This window comes from Melospiza georgiana, chromosome 1 (genome assembly GCF_028018845.1).
Source record: "Melospiza georgiana isolate bMelGeo1 chromosome 1, bMelGeo1.pri, whole genome shotgun sequence".
In the NCBI taxonomy this organism is placed as follows: domain Eukaryota; kingdom Metazoa; phylum Chordata; class Aves; order Passeriformes; family Passerellidae; genus Melospiza; species Melospiza georgiana.
Genome location: NC_080430.1, coordinates 93,455,766 through 93,472,135, shown reverse-complemented (window position 1 = coordinate 93,472,135; position 16,370 = coordinate 93,455,766). Strand labels below are relative to the sequence as shown.

Sequence of the window (16,370 nt, the reverse complement as noted above, 5' to 3'; positions counted from 1 at the left end):
TCTGGTTTGATTCAATAGACTTACAGGGTTTGTGCACGTTTAAGGTTAGCCAGTGGAAGTCAGCTGCTACTCAAGACTTGAATAGTCTTGAGTGAAAAATTTATTAAAAACTCTAATACTTGAACTTCCTACAGATATACGAGCTTGAGGCAAACTACTCATTTTAGCATCTTAAATATTTATAGATATTATTTGCAGTTCTGTGTTCTTAAGATACTAATTTATTAGACAGCTAATGTAGAAAGCATTAAAAAAGTGGTATCACACTTGCCTATCTGTTAGTATTGTTATATTTCAATATATATCTATATTGATTTTTATATTATTTATATTTTTTCATGTCCTAGAATATTAGATCTTATAAAAAATTGAAGACCTTCTTTTCCTTTCTAGTACCAATACTGGCTTGTGGTGGTGATGACTGCAAAATAAGTTTGTTCATACAGCAGAATGGTCAGGTAATTACTGTTTTTGTCTCTTGCTTAGAGTATTACTGAGTTTTCTGCTTCTTTTCAAATGTGCTGGTGATTTTTTCCAAGTTCTTCAGTAAGTCCTTTCTGTCTCTACGTAGCCATTGCATACAACAACCTTTTTTCAAATAGTTCATCCATTTTTCTAGGTAATGATGAAATGCACTTGCAGAATATTGAAGTTGAATTCAGTGCATGGAAGTGTTTTTCTTAATTTTTTTCCCCTGTGTGAAGACAGCCTGTTTCTATTCCCACTGATATAAAATAGCTGCAACTCTCCTCCTTTATTAAGTATCCAGGCATTGAGTTATTCATATGGAAATGATGTTACTTTCATTCTATAAATTCTTATAATAAAACTGTTATGACTTCTGAGGAATTTTATGTTTGTTGCTAAGTGTGCCCTTTATGCTTGACTGCTTTTGAACATCCAGAAAAAAAGTATTTTTAGGAGTATCTGATCTTATAAAAGTACGTATTTTTCATGTGCTATTTGGAAGCTGGCAATTTTTAGTTTTTCATACAGATGAATATTCCTTTTGAGCAGTAGAGAAACGTTATGTCCTCTCTTGCGTCTGTTCAGAGGTTTTGTTAGATTCTAAAGCATGTGTAATCACTGTTTTCCAAAACAGAGCTCAGTATCACTTCTTTCTTTCTCTCACTGCTTTAAAAAACCCTTCAAATCACAAATGTTCTCCCATTGCACCAGTGAAGCTACCATTTAGAACCCCCCTTTGAAACTGGCATATATAGAACCACTTAGTCTGCTGCAATTGCTCAGACACACTCCCTTTAGGGATTAAAGAATAGATACTCTTTTCTTCTTCTTTTTTTTTTTTTTGAGACAGAGAGAGATAAAAGCTACTTTATTGATAATTTTGCCTGTTTGTGCTGCCATGTACAGTAAGAAGATTTTTTTGGTTGCTGTTGTTGCCAGTAAGAGAAGTACTTCATCCCCTCCTTCTATGTTTAATGATTTCTTGACCACTGAGAAGAAAAGAAGGGTGCTTGGTTAGATTTGTTTTTTCTTTTTTTGCTGTGTAGCTTGTAAGTTATGTCAGTTTAATGAATTCTCTGGGAATTAGCAATGGCAAAATGCCACTATTGATTCTCAATGTCTTAAAGAAGGACTTTTATCTCAGGGATTGTGTGGTTGGTTTTTCTCCTTCAGAGTTGGAAATTTGTTTTCTTGTATGATTCAGGTTAGCAAATTATATACAGTTTGACTGCCAAAAATGTTCAGAGATACATAACTTATTTTGTCCATTGTTGGCCAAAATTTCTGGTATAACAGTAGTCTGCCATTTTAAAAGGCAGTCAGTCTGTGGAGGGTAAAGGAAGGTACCTTGAATAGACAAGTTCCCTCTTAAGCTTCACAAGCAAGTTTGTGCTGTCTTTTTTTGGAGGTAGGAAACTTGGTTTATGCAAGGGGTGAGCAGTTTTGTTTTGCATGTGTTATTTTTCACAGTTTCAATTTCAGAAAGTATTTTCACCAGCTGTTGTGGCAGAGTCGGTGTTCCGAATATCTCTTAAATGAGGTGGGACTTCTTGTTGATGTCTGTCTTAACTTTCCAGACCATCTCTTCTAGCTAAGTGAACTGTGCAGGCCTCAAAGAGCAGAGCCTGTGTTGTGCTTTACAACTATTAACATAATTAGAACATCCTTGCAAGCCTTCTGACATGAATTCTTGCCTAGCTGCTAAATCTCATTCATCAGGTTTTCTCAGATCTACTGACACCTTTTTTATGGCTTCTTAATAGTATTAAAGGTATTTGAAGGAAGTGTTACTATAGCCTTGCCATTTTTTACTGGAACTTGGCCTAGGAGAGTGATTAGAATCTTAGCTCCTGTGCCATTCCCTTACTGGTAAGGGCCTGTAGCTCTGTTCAGTGAATTCAGTGACTCTTGTAAAGCACTTCCTTTAGTTAACATCCTCAGAAAGGTTGTTATGAATGTGAGTATGAATCCAGAGGTAGAACATGCATTCATAACAGGGCATTCTTATGAAACTTAAAGGGCACTCACTGTTAGACTCTGAAGGAGGATGAGACATCTTTATTTAGCTAATTCAGGCTACCATTTGGTAAACTCATTAATTTTGCAGTCAAAATTCATTAAAAGCTGCTTGGTTTTTAGAACTGAAAAGTGGACACACTTTTCATCTTTTGAGACTCCTTACCCACAGATCCTTTACTGTGTTAAATAGTAGAGAGAAAATGAATTCTTTGCTTTTCTGACTTGTTGGAGGAGGGTATTGATTTATAAAAGTATCCAGGGAAAAATCTTTCAGAAACCATAATATGTTTCCCTGCTAGATATATAACATCTATAGATGTGGCCTGTGGAGGGCAAGTAAATAAACCAGCAGATTAAATTAGAGTTGTAAACCAAAACATTTCTATTTGAGCTTTGTTTTTCTGAAAAGATGCTGCACCTTGTGTTTTGGGTTCCACCCAAATAGTTTGGCATAGTTGAGAAGTGGAATAGGGGGATGAATCAAAGATAATTCAGGCTCTTTCTAATCTGTTGAGATTAACAGCTGCATAGAGGAGGGATATCACATCTAGTGTCTGCTGGAGGAAAAATGAGAAGACTTGGACCCCTATTGCCAAATTTACCAAACTACTAGCCAGGCTACTAGCCTGGTCCTGAAAGAGATGTGCCCAAAGTGTGGGCAGGATTAGTTGTGCAGAGTGTGCTGGGCATGTCCACAGCTTCATTAGTTGTGCTGCCTACAGAACAGCTTTATTCTTTGCTTAAAAGGAAAGAGACCAGATTGCTGCTAAGCAACAATGTTGAGAGATTAGGTAAGAGGCATGGGAAAGCCTGTGAAGCAGTCAGACCAGGAGGTTTTGTTGGATTTAACTGTTGATGCTGTAACCTCTTATGTATCCAGTGAGGACCAAGTGGAAACTGAAACAGAGAAGAAATATGAGACTACAAAAACAAAATCTGTAAAAAAAGAGAAGAATGACAGCTCAAAAGACTGGTGTATATAGAACCTAGACAATAATAGAAACTTTGACTGAATCACCTAAAAGTAATGACCATGTGCATCTGCACGAACCTTCATATTGATTCAACTTTAGAACTGAATACATCTGAAGAAACTGAATATAGGATGCCAAGAGACATAAACTTCAAAGAAAAGGGCAAAAACAATACAAAAAATCCTAGCATAACAGCATACACTCCTCCTTGCTCAGTTTCAGTCAACAGTTTTTATTTTTATGGGAACCAGTATCTTGAGAACTTTGACTGAATCGTAAAATCTTAGAATATCTCAGGTCTGAGGAGACCCATAAGGACTGCTGGCTCCAACTCCTTGCTCCTCACATAGCACCTAAAATTAAATCATATAACCAAGAATGTTGTGTTCCTCATGCTTCATTTCTGTATGTGGTAATAGCCCATGTGTTCACCTCTGTTTTCCAGCTACTGTACTGACTCTGCTCAGATTGGTGAAGAGCGGAGGATGTTGTAATAGGGATGGGAAAGCAGCATGAGTCCATTTAAGGGACTGGGTGCATTTTCAGGGGTTTGGGGTATCTCTCTTCAGCCTCATACACCATCTGATGCTGGTATTACTGCCATCAGTGAGTATGAGGTAATAAAATTGAGCAGCCTCCGCCTTAAATCATGTGAATAGGTCAGTGGGTCTATTCAATGGAAGCATATAAAAATTAGTACAGACTTCTAGCTGACTATTTAAATATGCTTGTTCTGCAGCACAAAAGAACTGCATGCTTGACTTCAAGCTTAGTGGTGCCTAAAAAACTGTTCAGGAGATGACTTAGAAATTTGGGGTGGTATTAATAATCTCAAAATAATTAGTTTTACTTTTTTAAGGGAAAACAAATGTCTGCTTTTCTTAATAGATCTCTTTGATGTAAGATGGGTAATTATAAAAAAACCCACACCACAACACCTTGAAAAGAGAAAATGATTTGATGTGTGTTTAGGTTAATATTAGGGTCAAGTTTCAGGATATGTACACATTATTTTAGTGTTAAAGAAACAATAAAAGAGAAGGATGTTAACAACAGTTCAGCCTAAACAAATCTTTCAGTTAGAAAAAAAGTTACCAACTAACCTTAATGACTGTAAAATACAGAGCATTTTCTCAAAGATCATATACATGAATAAATAAATGTGTTTTATCTATTATCTGATAATAGAAGCTATTTTGTCTGTATAGCCAGAAGCATGTAATCTTCAGAAAAATCTTTAGGTTACTGTTTCATGTCACTTCCTGGACTGTTCCTTGCTGCCTTTACACGTAACCCATTTGGTGTTTACCTTAAACGTCTCTCTGCAATGCCCTATCTATAAGTGCCAGTGGCTGCAGAAGTGACCAGCCAAATGAGGCTTAGGTGGCTGTGAGAACACATTCTTAAGACCTAAACTTTCTGGTTTGGAACTATCTGATCAGCTTAGTCTGATCATGTGTCCTGTTCTGGTCATGTATCTCATATATAGATGGCTCTGTAATTTTAGGGATGTTTTACAAGGGCATGGAGTTACAGGGCATGGGGCAATGGCTTCAAACTGAAAGAGGGTAGGTTTATAGTAGCTATTAAGAAGAAATTCTTTACTGTGAGACTGGAACAATTGCCCAGAGAAGTTGTGGATGCCCCATTCCTGGAGCAGCTTGAGGCTGGGTTGGATGGGTCTTTGAGCAGCCTGGTCTAGTGGAAAGTGTCCCTGCTCATGGCTGGAGAGCGTGGATCTAGATGATCTTTAGTGTCTTTTCCAAACTAAACCATTTTATGATTGTGACTGCAAATGTGTGATGAGAAGAGGCAGAGTAACACTGTTTGATGGGAAGATAGTTTTGGGGAATATCAGAAATACTGGATCAAAGAGAGAGGCACCAATTTCTGAGTATGGATTCTTTTTCATATACATTTTTCCTTTTTTCTTTTTCCCTGTCACAGATTGGAAGAGAGACCTCAGTGGCAGACTTGTACTGATAGCAAAGGCTGTCATTTAGTCATAGTTCTAAGTAGGCCTGGGTAAAGGATTTAGTAGAATATAATGCCAGAAATAATGTGATGAGTTATTCATACTAAACTACACTAGTGTTTTAACAGTAACAGTTACTTCAGACATTGGAATTCAAGTTGGAATACAGAAATGTTGTGGAAATAGGGCTGGTTTTGGGCAAAGAAAAACAGAAATGGGTTAAATTCTAAGTAAGGAGTAAATAGTTGTACTTGAATCAAAATAAACCAGTAATGTTATATATCTTATAAATGTGGATAAATTACTAGTGAAAGTTTTTAAGAGGGAATCCAGACTGTGTTTGAATTCTGGTGTTCCTGAGCCCATGTTCATGTAGAGTTTTCCATCAGCAGTTTTTGATGTATACCTTCCTTAGAAATTTTGTCAATGAATTTAAGAAACATAGAGATTACTTCCAGTGCCATAACTGATTCTTATTATTCATATTCTATTATAAATTAATTCTTGAAAATAATGTCAAAGTATTTGCTTTTCTTTTTGTGCTTGATTTTACCTGTATTCATTTTCTTCATCATCTGCAGTTCTATCCACTTCACACAAATACAAGAAATTGTCACATCAAACCTGCATTATGCTATTCTTTGTGTACCACAGTAAGCCTGCTAAACTTTAAAAAATTTCAACAGTATCATAGAGAGATTGTAGCCTCTTGAAGGTGTGCACCCTAAGTTCACACCCTTTCCTGCTCATATATGTGTTACCTGTGCTTATCCAATGGTGGCAAAACAAAAAAGGCTCGTCTCAAATCTGTATGTAAATTACAGTCCTTAGTCGTGGTTAATTTTTTTTTCTGTTTCAGATAATAGAAGCTATAAATATAAAAGACTTGCAAAAATAAAGCTTATTGCTAGTAAGTGCATGGTCATTAAGTGCATTTCTGTGATGTAACAGGACTTTTTATTCAGTTTCAGAAAACGTTAGTACTCCCTGGCCATGAAGATTGGATAAGAGGCGTTGAGTGGGCAGTCTGTGGTCAGTATGCAAGATGAATAAAGTGCAATAGTGGTTTAATGGCAGTACTAGTGTTTTACCCCTCCAAGAGTTGACCTCGATGCACTGTAGCACCTAAGCTCTTGTGGTTGTGATGTTTGTTTTCCTGAGATGGTGGTAATTAAGATTAAAAATCAAGATGAGACTTTGTATCCTTTTAAAACATTTTTTCTTGCTTGTTTCAGGTATGTTTACCTAACTGGTACTTAAATGCAAACAAATTGGTGTTTTAGCAACATTTCCTTTTCAATATACAAGTGTCTGTATCTGAGTGAGGAAGAGTAGGGGGAAATAGTACATTTACATTTTCTTTTCTTGCTTCCCCTCCACCCCTTTTTTTTTTTTAATTGGGAAATTACAAGGAAAATCTTTTCAGACATTAAGTAATCAAATAGTTATTGCAATGACACAAAAAAAAAAAAAAAGGAATTTGAGGATGCTACAAGACTGGAGAAAAAAAGGAGGAAAGGAGATTTTGACAAGTGTTGAGACTGATAGAATTCCAAAAGCAAAGGCCCGTAATTAGTAGGGAAGTGTATGTATAACATGTACAGTGTTTACGATATCTTTCACATCTTAAAATCATGGACATATTCCTAGTGTATTATAAAATAGTAGAGAATTTGAATTGTAGTAAGGAAATTTGAATTTGAATGGTAGGGAAAGTGAATTGATGTTGAAATAAAAATGATTTTTTAAATGATACTGTGTACAATAGGAAAATTTGGGATAATGCTCTTAGGTGCATGTATGGAAAGATGGTAGGTTAGTCATAGCAGTGATTGCAATGAAAATATAGCTCTATTTTTTTCCTTCTTTTTCTGAAAACAAATAGGTGAAGACCTTTTCTTAGCAAGCTGTGCTCAGGACTGTTTGATAAGAATTTGGAAAGTATGTACAAAGTTAAAGCAACTTCCAGAAACTGAAGATGATTCCATAAAACTGAAAGAGAATATTTTTACTGTTAAAGGTAGGTAACAGCTATAAAATTCTCTGGCACAACTTTTCACTTGTGTATCTTTTCATGGTTCTGAGGAAGCTGACAAGGTGTTTGTTTTGTGTTGACTGCATTATTTTTAGCTGTTAAGAAAGCAAAATTACTGTTTTAAAGCCAGAAGTTGATGATATAGTACATGAAATGGTAAAGCAGTGAGAGGGCTTAATACCAACATGGGTAGTTATTGTTATGCATGTTCCAAATGCAATATGTAGGACACTTATTTGTCTATGGGAGAGAAGCTGTTCTGTAGTTCTCCAGTTTAATAGCTTAGCTTTCTTCTTCTTTTGAATTCAATGAATTAAAAGGTGCTGCTATAACTTAAAGATTAGAAAAATACTGCAAGTAACAGATAAGTATGTACAGGCTTACTTTATGGTCATTTAACAAGCATGATAACATCAGATGCTTGCATTGCTGACATTGTAGGGTGAATGGTTTGGCAACCTCGTTAATATAATGAAGGATTGTGTAAAAAGTGCTCATGAAACTTCCTGCAAGTCCTGATTCACTGTTTGAAGTTTTTAATGCTTGTGTTTGCAGTCATTTGGAGATGCAAATATGCATAAGAGTATGTGTAGTGCCAATTCAGAGTGTTTATTTCAACACTGCTTGAGAGTTCTCCAGGAATTCTCAGATCCCCTTCTGAGACAATGCACTGACCTGTGACCATAAATCTGGTCCTCAGGGCTTTTCCCAAAGTAGGATTTAAAGGAGGTGTTCAGTGTCAGGAAGCTTTTGAGATGTTGGTAGATGTTGAAAGCAGTTGATTGCTTTCACTGAAGATGTCAGAAATAACTGATCTTTCTTCGCTTTTAGAAAGAAATATACTTTTTCTCTGATTTGTGGCAGATGCTGACACATCATATGCAGTTTCTTTGGAGTCTGTATTGGCTGGTCATGAAAACTGGGTGTATGCAGTTCACTGGCAACCTTCATTTTCAAAAGGTAAAAAGATATCAAACACCAGTGTTAAGTGTCGTATACAGAGAGTACAGTCACGTGTCTTAGTATTGTGTTTGCACGTTCACTTGTTCCTGTAGAGATGAGTCTTTAAATTCTGGAAATAACGTTTTATGAGTAGATTCCTGGAGTATCAGTTTTTCTAAAGCATGTAACTTCAAGGCATTAGCGCAGACTCCCATTGAAACAATGTTATTTATTGTTTTAATTTTACATTTTGCTCTAGTATTTATGATTCTTTCGAAATCCTTCAGTTCTGACAGCCTTGTTTGCAGTACTGGTTTGCTGTTATGTATCTGCCTGACATAAGGGAAGGAGATTCTTGATTTGACATTGCACAGTCAGAACACCCTTGACTATTTGTACTGGCAAAGGTGTCTTTTTTTCTGTCATATTTTAGAGTTACTGGTGGCAGGTGACTTCAGCAGTACAAAGAACAGCTTTGCTAGTGTATACAACACTTGAACAGCAGAGTGCCATTAGAATATCAAAATACACTTAGTGAAAGACACAAAACTTGCTTTAAAAATATTGGTTTAGTTATCTGGTCCTTAGCCTTTTCTCTTTTTTTTCTAAATTAGACACCAGTAAAAGGTTTAGCCTTTTACAACAATGTTTAGGCATAATGTAGGCCTGTCAGCCTTGCACTGCAATCTGAAAACTGTCCTGTTAGACCATGAAGTTTTCCAGGTGCTTCCATATATGTAAAGCTGCTTCTGTTCTGTGGTGTGCCCAGTGCTGGGTTCCCTAAAATAGATTTTCACTAGAGGCAAACTGATCTGAGGAACATATTCTCAGTGCAGAAGGTAAGGTGGGAAGTCTGTTGCTAACATACCACCTCATGAGTTGCCTGCCAATATCTCTTATTATCATGAAGAGTTCCTCAGTGGTTTTCCTACAGGTTTCACAACTGGTGATGAAGCAGCTCCCTCTTTCCCATTCTGTGTTGCGCTTTTTTTCTGGAGTGTTTCATTGCATTCTGGGGAGCAGTCCTGAGTTACTGTATGTACTGTAGGGTGCTAGAGTACGCTGAAGTCAGTTGCAAACCTAACAATTTGGGAAAAAACCCCAAACAGTGAATACTGGGCAATTATTTTAAACTGTAAATCACTCAGTAAAAACTTACTTAAGGAATAGAACTGAGAAGTGCTGTGCATTTTCTTTGTGAAACTCTAGCTTTTCCTCTGAATTATATTTAATTCAGTATAAGTTTGGAGTGAGAAAACTGGAATATGGTTGTTCTCATCTATGTGTTTTACTTTTTCTTTGGGTGATGATGGCTGGGAATACAATATCTCCTGAAGAATGCCCAGCAAGAATGTAGAGCCTGTAAATTTGGCATATAAGAAATGCATTGCATATCTCTGATGCTGAACAATTTTTAAAATGTGTTTATATTTCAGTATTACCTAATTTCTTCAGAACATATGCTCCTTGATTATAGGGTAATAATTTTCCTTGTACTGTAGATGGCAGCATGCAACAACCAATGAGGATATTATCTGCATCAATGGACAAAACCGTGATCATCTGGGAACCTGATAAAGAATCTGGAGTCTGGCTAGAACAGGCAAGTGTCAGTCTTTCTCACAATATGTGCTGTATGCAAGTTGTGTTTCCAGCATCATGTGTGTACTGTAGGGTGCAAAAACTCTAAAATTCTGGCAGAGAAAGGTAAAGTGTTTTCTTGCAAAAATACATTTTCTGATGCTCTGTTGCAAGTAAAACTGTATTTTAAGAAAAGCGATACGATATTATTTTTATTGCTTGTTTATTTTCTTATTGCTGTACTGAGGAGTTTATAAAGGATGTTTGTGCTCAGCTGTCATTCAGAGTGTACAGGGCAGGGGCTGCATAGGAATGCATGCTATATGTTCCTGGTGAGAGGAGGAGGGAGCCCTCCTGAACTATTTGCAGTTCATCCTTGTGGGAATGTGACCTAAGCAGTTACCACAAAGCAGCTGACATGCAATTCACAAGCCTGGTTTTACTCGCAGTAACTTGATCAATGGCTGTGTCATTAGGTTTTTCTTCCATTTGAGCTGAATGCTCATGTGTCACTCATGTAGTATTCTGAAGGCTGTTCTGATGTGGATCATCCTAAATAAACAAGTGGTACACCAGATTTCTCCAGTGCTTTGATTGATGTCTTTTCAGTTGACCTGCTTTTCCACATTGCAGTAGTTCAGTTGAAGTTGTTTGTGTTGGGTTATGCCAGCCATTGTTTGTGGTCTCTCCTGTCACAAAGAAAGTTCCAATTGTCTCTTGAGTGAAAAAATGGGAATTACACTAGGGTATTTAATTTTTCCTCTGTTTCATTGAAAAATTCTGATGCCTTTGTGTTTGAAGTAGAAATTAGTTCATAAAAGGGCAATCACATAGAGGTGCCATTTGATGTCCCTAGGTGTAACAGGGAGTTGTGGCTAAATTTCACAAGCTTCTAAAAATGAGTTGTCTAGTAAAGCTTGTTGCAAGTAGTGATTCTTTAATTTTACATTCTCTTTGCATTGGTTTGATCACAAATGTGTAGCTTCAAGTTCAGATCAGACATTTTAACTGCAAAAATCCATTTTGTATCACGAGAGGAAAATCTGAGCAGGAAGCCTGCAGGGAGGAAGGGCACAAGTGGAACATCCCAGTTTCTCTCTTTCATCATGATATGATGAACAAGATGTCTTCAGAAATTCATTCCCCGGCTCAGAGGTGAGACTAGAATTCTGCCTCTAGCATGGCCTGTCAAAGTCACTTCAATATGAGTGGTATTTTTTTTGAATGAGTGCTAGTAAACTGAACTGCTAGTGCAGTGCCATTTAAAATGGGACATTGGTTCATTTTGTTTTGTTCTTAAAAGAGGCTGTATAAGAATGGGCGAGTTGAAAGTTTGAAAGAAATTGTGGTCTTATGTCTTGAATAAAACTTGAAAATGTAACTTTATTAATCTTTTAATAAAATTTAAAAAGTGGAAGGGCACTAGAGCCACCGTAAGGCCTGTATGTATGCATGCGTGCACATATGGGAAGTCATAAGAGAAGCACAAAACAGGGGCCAGAATTTGCCACAGAAAGAGTATGGATGAAATTGCAGCTGTTCATGGAGAAACAGGGAAGTGAAAGTATGCTATGGAATCTTGGAAATTAGGTAGAAAAAAAAAAAAAACAACCTACTTGGGAACTACTGTTTCTTTGGATCATTTTTCTTTACTGTGCAACAGAGCAGTAGCCAGGCAACAGATGATAAGGAACTGTTGCATCCAACAAGCTGGACTGAAACGCAGAACGTTTGGGTTTGCATCTAATCTATTGCAGTGTTTTCTTTCCCTTAGGGGAATCCTATCTTGAGACGAATATGAAGGGAGGCTCCACTCAGCTGGCACAAAGCTTTAATTCCCATGGCATTTCAGTGCTTATCTTTGCAATTAAAATATTCTTCGAGTGTGTTTGTGTGTGTAATGTGAACTCTTGTCTAGAGGTAGTTTTTAATCTCATGAAGTAAGAATGATTTTGTAGGAACGGAAGGCCATTTTCATGGATATTTCACTTCTGTTCATTAATTTAGGTACGAGTAGGTGAAGTGGGTGGCAATACTCTTGGATTTTTTGACTGCCAGTTTAGTCCAGATGGTTCAATGATCATCGCTCATGCTTTCCATGGAGCACTACACCTTTGGAAACAGGATACAGTTAATAAGGTACATTGGTTTGTTTGTTAGTAGTATTACTTAAAAGAATTGTACTTTTAAGTCATTTGAGGTAAATTTCTGTTATTAAAACTATTATTCTGTTATTCTGTAACAGGATAATTTAAAATTAGTGATTGAAATAGTCCTTTTCTGTAGGAGTGTCATTCCTGCACAGAGGGAAGGTTGAAATCCTCCAGACTCTAAACCCTGTTTCTTACCTGTGGGGTAAGAAGTCAGTTGAATGGCTTGAACTCCTTTGTGGTTGTGCTTTGTTCACAGCTGATCAAATAAGACAAGTTTATTTCAGATGGGAGCAATACATCACTATTTGTGTCTCTTCAGCCTCTCATGAGTTCTAATAATTTGCTATTTACCAATGTCTTTTTCTTACTTTTTTAATAAGCACATTTATAGTTTTATTTTGCTTAGAATGTGCCAATCAGTCAAATGAAAAACTCCTTACTTCTTTGTGGAACTCTTTTCATAGAAAGAATGGACTCCAGAAGTTGTGATTTCAGGACATTTTAACAGTGTAGAAGATGTGAAGTGGGATCCAGAAGGAGAGTTTGTCATCAGTGTGGGCTTTGATCAAACTACAAGGCTCTTTGCTCCATGGAAAAGGAAGGAAGAAACAGAGGTATGATCTTCAAAGATTTTGTGAGTGTGGTTAAGGGGGCTTGGTCAGTCCTGTGTTGTGTGAATATAACTCAAACCTTCAAGTTCCACAAGCGATGGTCTGTTTAAAACTGCTTGATTTGGTAATGGAGTATGTGCTGTTTTCACTTTAAAAATATTAGTGGCAGAGTTTTTGCAATCACACAGCATGATTGCAGTTCAATCCTGAGTCCATGTCCAGATTTCCTTCAGTTAGTGTTCTCCCAGAAAGCAGGCTCTGCAGTAATTGAGAAGGAGGAATACATGACTGGTACTGATAACCACCTATTGCAGTGTTTAACAACTGGCTACACTGCTGCAGGTAATGATAAAGAAACTAAACTTTGGTTGTGTTTTTTTACATGAACATAATCTAAACAAAGTTCTCACTGTATTTTTTTACATTAATTTGTTAATGACTCAGTTTTACTAGAATGATTATCTGAACTACATGAGTGCAGCTGGTGCCTGTCCTGTTTTAACCCCCAGCCAGCAACTAAGGACCACACAGCTGCTTGCTCGCTCGTCCTGCATTGGACTGGGGGAAAGTCTGTTTAGAAGTTCCTGTGTCTTGTTTCTCATGCATTTTTCTCCTCCACAAATACAACCTTTTCTGGTAGTACAGTACCAATATTCCATTCAGGAAACTGCCAGAAGCTAGACTGACTGTAGTCATATAAGGCCCTGTGCCGTTGGTTGGGGAGGCTATTACAGCTGTCTCATCAAAGCTTCTGTAATGTAGACCAGTACAGGAGATCTGATATTTCTGAGAGTGAATTTGCCATCAGGTCTTTGATTTCCTTCTTCCAGGCCACACAGGAGTGGTGGCAGTCCCATTTCAAGAGTTATGTTTTGCCTTGCGTTGTAGGAAGGATATTTCCAGTTTCCTTCCCTGCTTTTTACCCTAATCCCCACTCAGGAGGATACATTAAATATATCAAACCAAAGTTCAGGACTAGCACATGATGTAAGTTGGCAGCATTCAAGGGTTGTCAGTGTCACTTTCTCTGTGACCTACTGAAGCACCACTCTTTATTAGTTATGCTGCTTGCTAATTTTTAATCCTGTCTTCTGAAAGAACTGATCTGTGTGATTTACCTGCACAGCTCACCCTGAAACTTTTGAATCAATCGATTTAGCAGAGTGATTGTAGTCTTCATATCTAAATATGGCATGAACTGAATTCTTGTTCTTTGCCTGTTCTGACGCAGAATAGCCACCAGGCTAATTTGACCAGGTGTAACTCTAAGTAGTTTCAGTATTTGCTGCTGCATGAGATGTAGGAGAGAGCCTTTGTATCCTTTTTGGATGGGTGAAGTGGAGGGCTGGAATAGAAATGGGTCATTTGAAGATGTTTATTCAGTACTTCTGAACCCTGGAAAAGCTTTTAGTTCTGCTGCTCATGAACTTGGATAACACAGGCTTTTAAAATGCCTTACTTTTTAATCACACTGTTTAGCATTTGAAAAATTACAACAGGTGACATCTGCTGTTTGTCTTAACATGACACAATGGATGGTTCAGATGTTTATGGAAAGTTAGTATTACAGCTCACATTTTTCCCTATAAAAAGGAAACAAAGTGTTGAATGCAAACAAGCATCCTTTCTTAAAGTCTCAGTTCTGATATCAAAATATCAGAAAGGAGGGATAACCATCAGTTTCAATTTTTCATGCAAATATCCATCCTGATTTTTCTGGAAGAAGCTTATTACATGACTTATTTAGCCCTCTCTTTGTTTGGGATTTGAATTTTTTGTGTACTATGCAAAGATGTACCCAGTAAAGGGTAAGAAGGGCTTGTTGCACTGTTTGATTTTATCTTTCTTTAAAGAATGCATACTTTTTTCCTCACTGAAAGCTAATCAAGCCCTTGTGAAATCATGAGATTTTGTAGGATGTCTCAAATTCCCATTCAGGTCCTATCAGAAACTTCAACATTCAAAGCTCAATTGAGTTTCTAGGGTGATGTGTGCAGTTTACAGTCAATATAATGCCTTTGCTTATACTCACATGATATCTGGTCTTGGCTATAGGCATTAGAATACTGAAGTAGTCTAAGTTATTCCAATTGATTCTGGTTCTGCTAGCTCTTAACTCAAAAGTACACACTGGATTTTTCCAACTGAAGTATCTATCATCTGGGTGAAAAAGCAAATGACACTTAGAATCTATTATGGTTTTGTCAGTTTTTTGCAAAGCTTCTATTAAATGGTTTCACTTGAATCAAATATTTAAAGAAAAGAGGACAGTAGGAACCTGTAGCCTGCTGACAGCAGTGCTGCTGTTCTTTGTGAAAGAACAGATGAAGGAAGCAGGATAATTATCACTACCTTTCTTAGGTCTTTCAGATGTACAGTCTTGGAAGTAGTAGGATAGAAGCCTCTTTTTGCTTAGGCAAATTTTATGTTCTATTCCTGACTGTCTAGCATGAAGTAGTCACAGTAAGTGCCTTAAACACATCTGTGCAGGGACTAATGTGCAAGTTTACTAATTACAGGAATGGTGTGGTGGAAAAAGAGGATTCAACTGATGTATGTGAGCACCAGTTTTATGCACATCAGTAGAAGGCTGCTCTAAACTTTGCTTTGTGTTAATAAATTCAGCAAGTAGAGTAGTGGTGCTTTTTTGGAACTTTAAATTGCCCTATTTATCTGTTTAAGAATTGTGTTTTAGCTGTGTGTCTGCTCCCTTGTAGGTGACGTGGCATGAAATTGCCAGGCCTCAGGTGCACGGGTACGACCTGCGCTGTCTGGCGATGATCGGCCGCTTTGAGTTCGTGTCAGGAGCAGATGAAAAAGTGCTTCGGGTTTTCCGTGCTCCCAAGAACTTTATAGAAAACTTCAGTAACATCACTGGGATCCCAATGGAGAAGCTCTGCTCCCGTGTAAGTATGCTAAAGCAATGCTACACAAAGAGAATGCTGTTAGATGTAAAATAAATAATGCTTCAGAAAATGTCAGATTGCACTAAACTTTGTAAAAATTCTTTTAGTTGTACTGAAACTATAACCTTACTTTCCTTACTCTTCTGTTTGCTTCCATGTGTGTTGTCTCATATGTATTTTTATGGTGTTGTTATATGAAATGGGTTCTATCTGAAACCAAACAAGACACTGTGTCAAAAGATTGAAAAGAGTGTGGGTAAATTTTAGGTAACTCAAACCAAAGCAGACTGCTGTGCACACTTGGAGATGAAGCAAACAATAAAGCCTGTTGGTGTATTTTCCCTTAATTTAAGAGTGTAGTAGTCTTGCCTAGTTCTAATCATTGTTGTGTGGTTATGTGTTGGTATTACTTTTTTTTTTTTTTGCAGTTGCATGCTTGAAATAGCATAAAGATTTCAGCACTATTTTTAGTTCTTGCATACAAATATTTATAAATATGTACTTGCTTTATTTCCTATTGGCATATCAAATTTTCTTTACATTCCAGTTCTTGGTTGTGGGTATGTCAACTGTCTTGTGCTGCTATCCTTTGTTTGCTCCCCATTTGCATTAAGATCTAATTCTGATTTTGTCTGCATTTGGTGGAGCAGACCTCATTCAAGATAGTTGCCTCTGTACAGTGCCTTGCATGCTTTTTGGGTATCTC

The 16,370-nt window shown here is 37.1% G+C and overlaps 1 protein-coding gene across 3 annotated transcripts in view; it reads left to right on the top strand.

Moving 5' to 3' along the window:
* ELP2 (elongator acetyltransferase complex subunit 2) overlaps positions 1-16,370 on the top strand; it is a 38,055-nt gene that overhangs the window by 8,773 nt on the left and 12,912 nt on the right. For 2 of the 3 annotated variants that reach the window (XM_058022641.1, XM_058022624.1), the window contains exons 6-13: positions 394-458; positions 6,402-6,468; positions 7,322-7,456; positions 8,336-8,431; positions 9,916-10,016; positions 12,002-12,133; positions 12,612-12,761; positions 15,476-15,664. In XM_058022641.1, coding sequence (XP_057878624.1) covers positions 394-458; positions 6,402-6,468; positions 7,322-7,456; positions 8,336-8,431; positions 9,916-10,016; positions 12,002-12,133; positions 12,612-12,761; positions 15,476-15,664 — 935 coding nt within the window. Of the gene's footprint in view, positions 1-393; positions 459-6,401; positions 6,469-7,321; positions 7,457-8,335; positions 8,432-9,915; positions 10,027-12,001; positions 12,134-12,611; positions 12,762-15,475; positions 15,665-16,370 lie in introns of all 3 variants that reach the window. The other variant, XM_058022632.1, reaches the window with a different exon arrangement.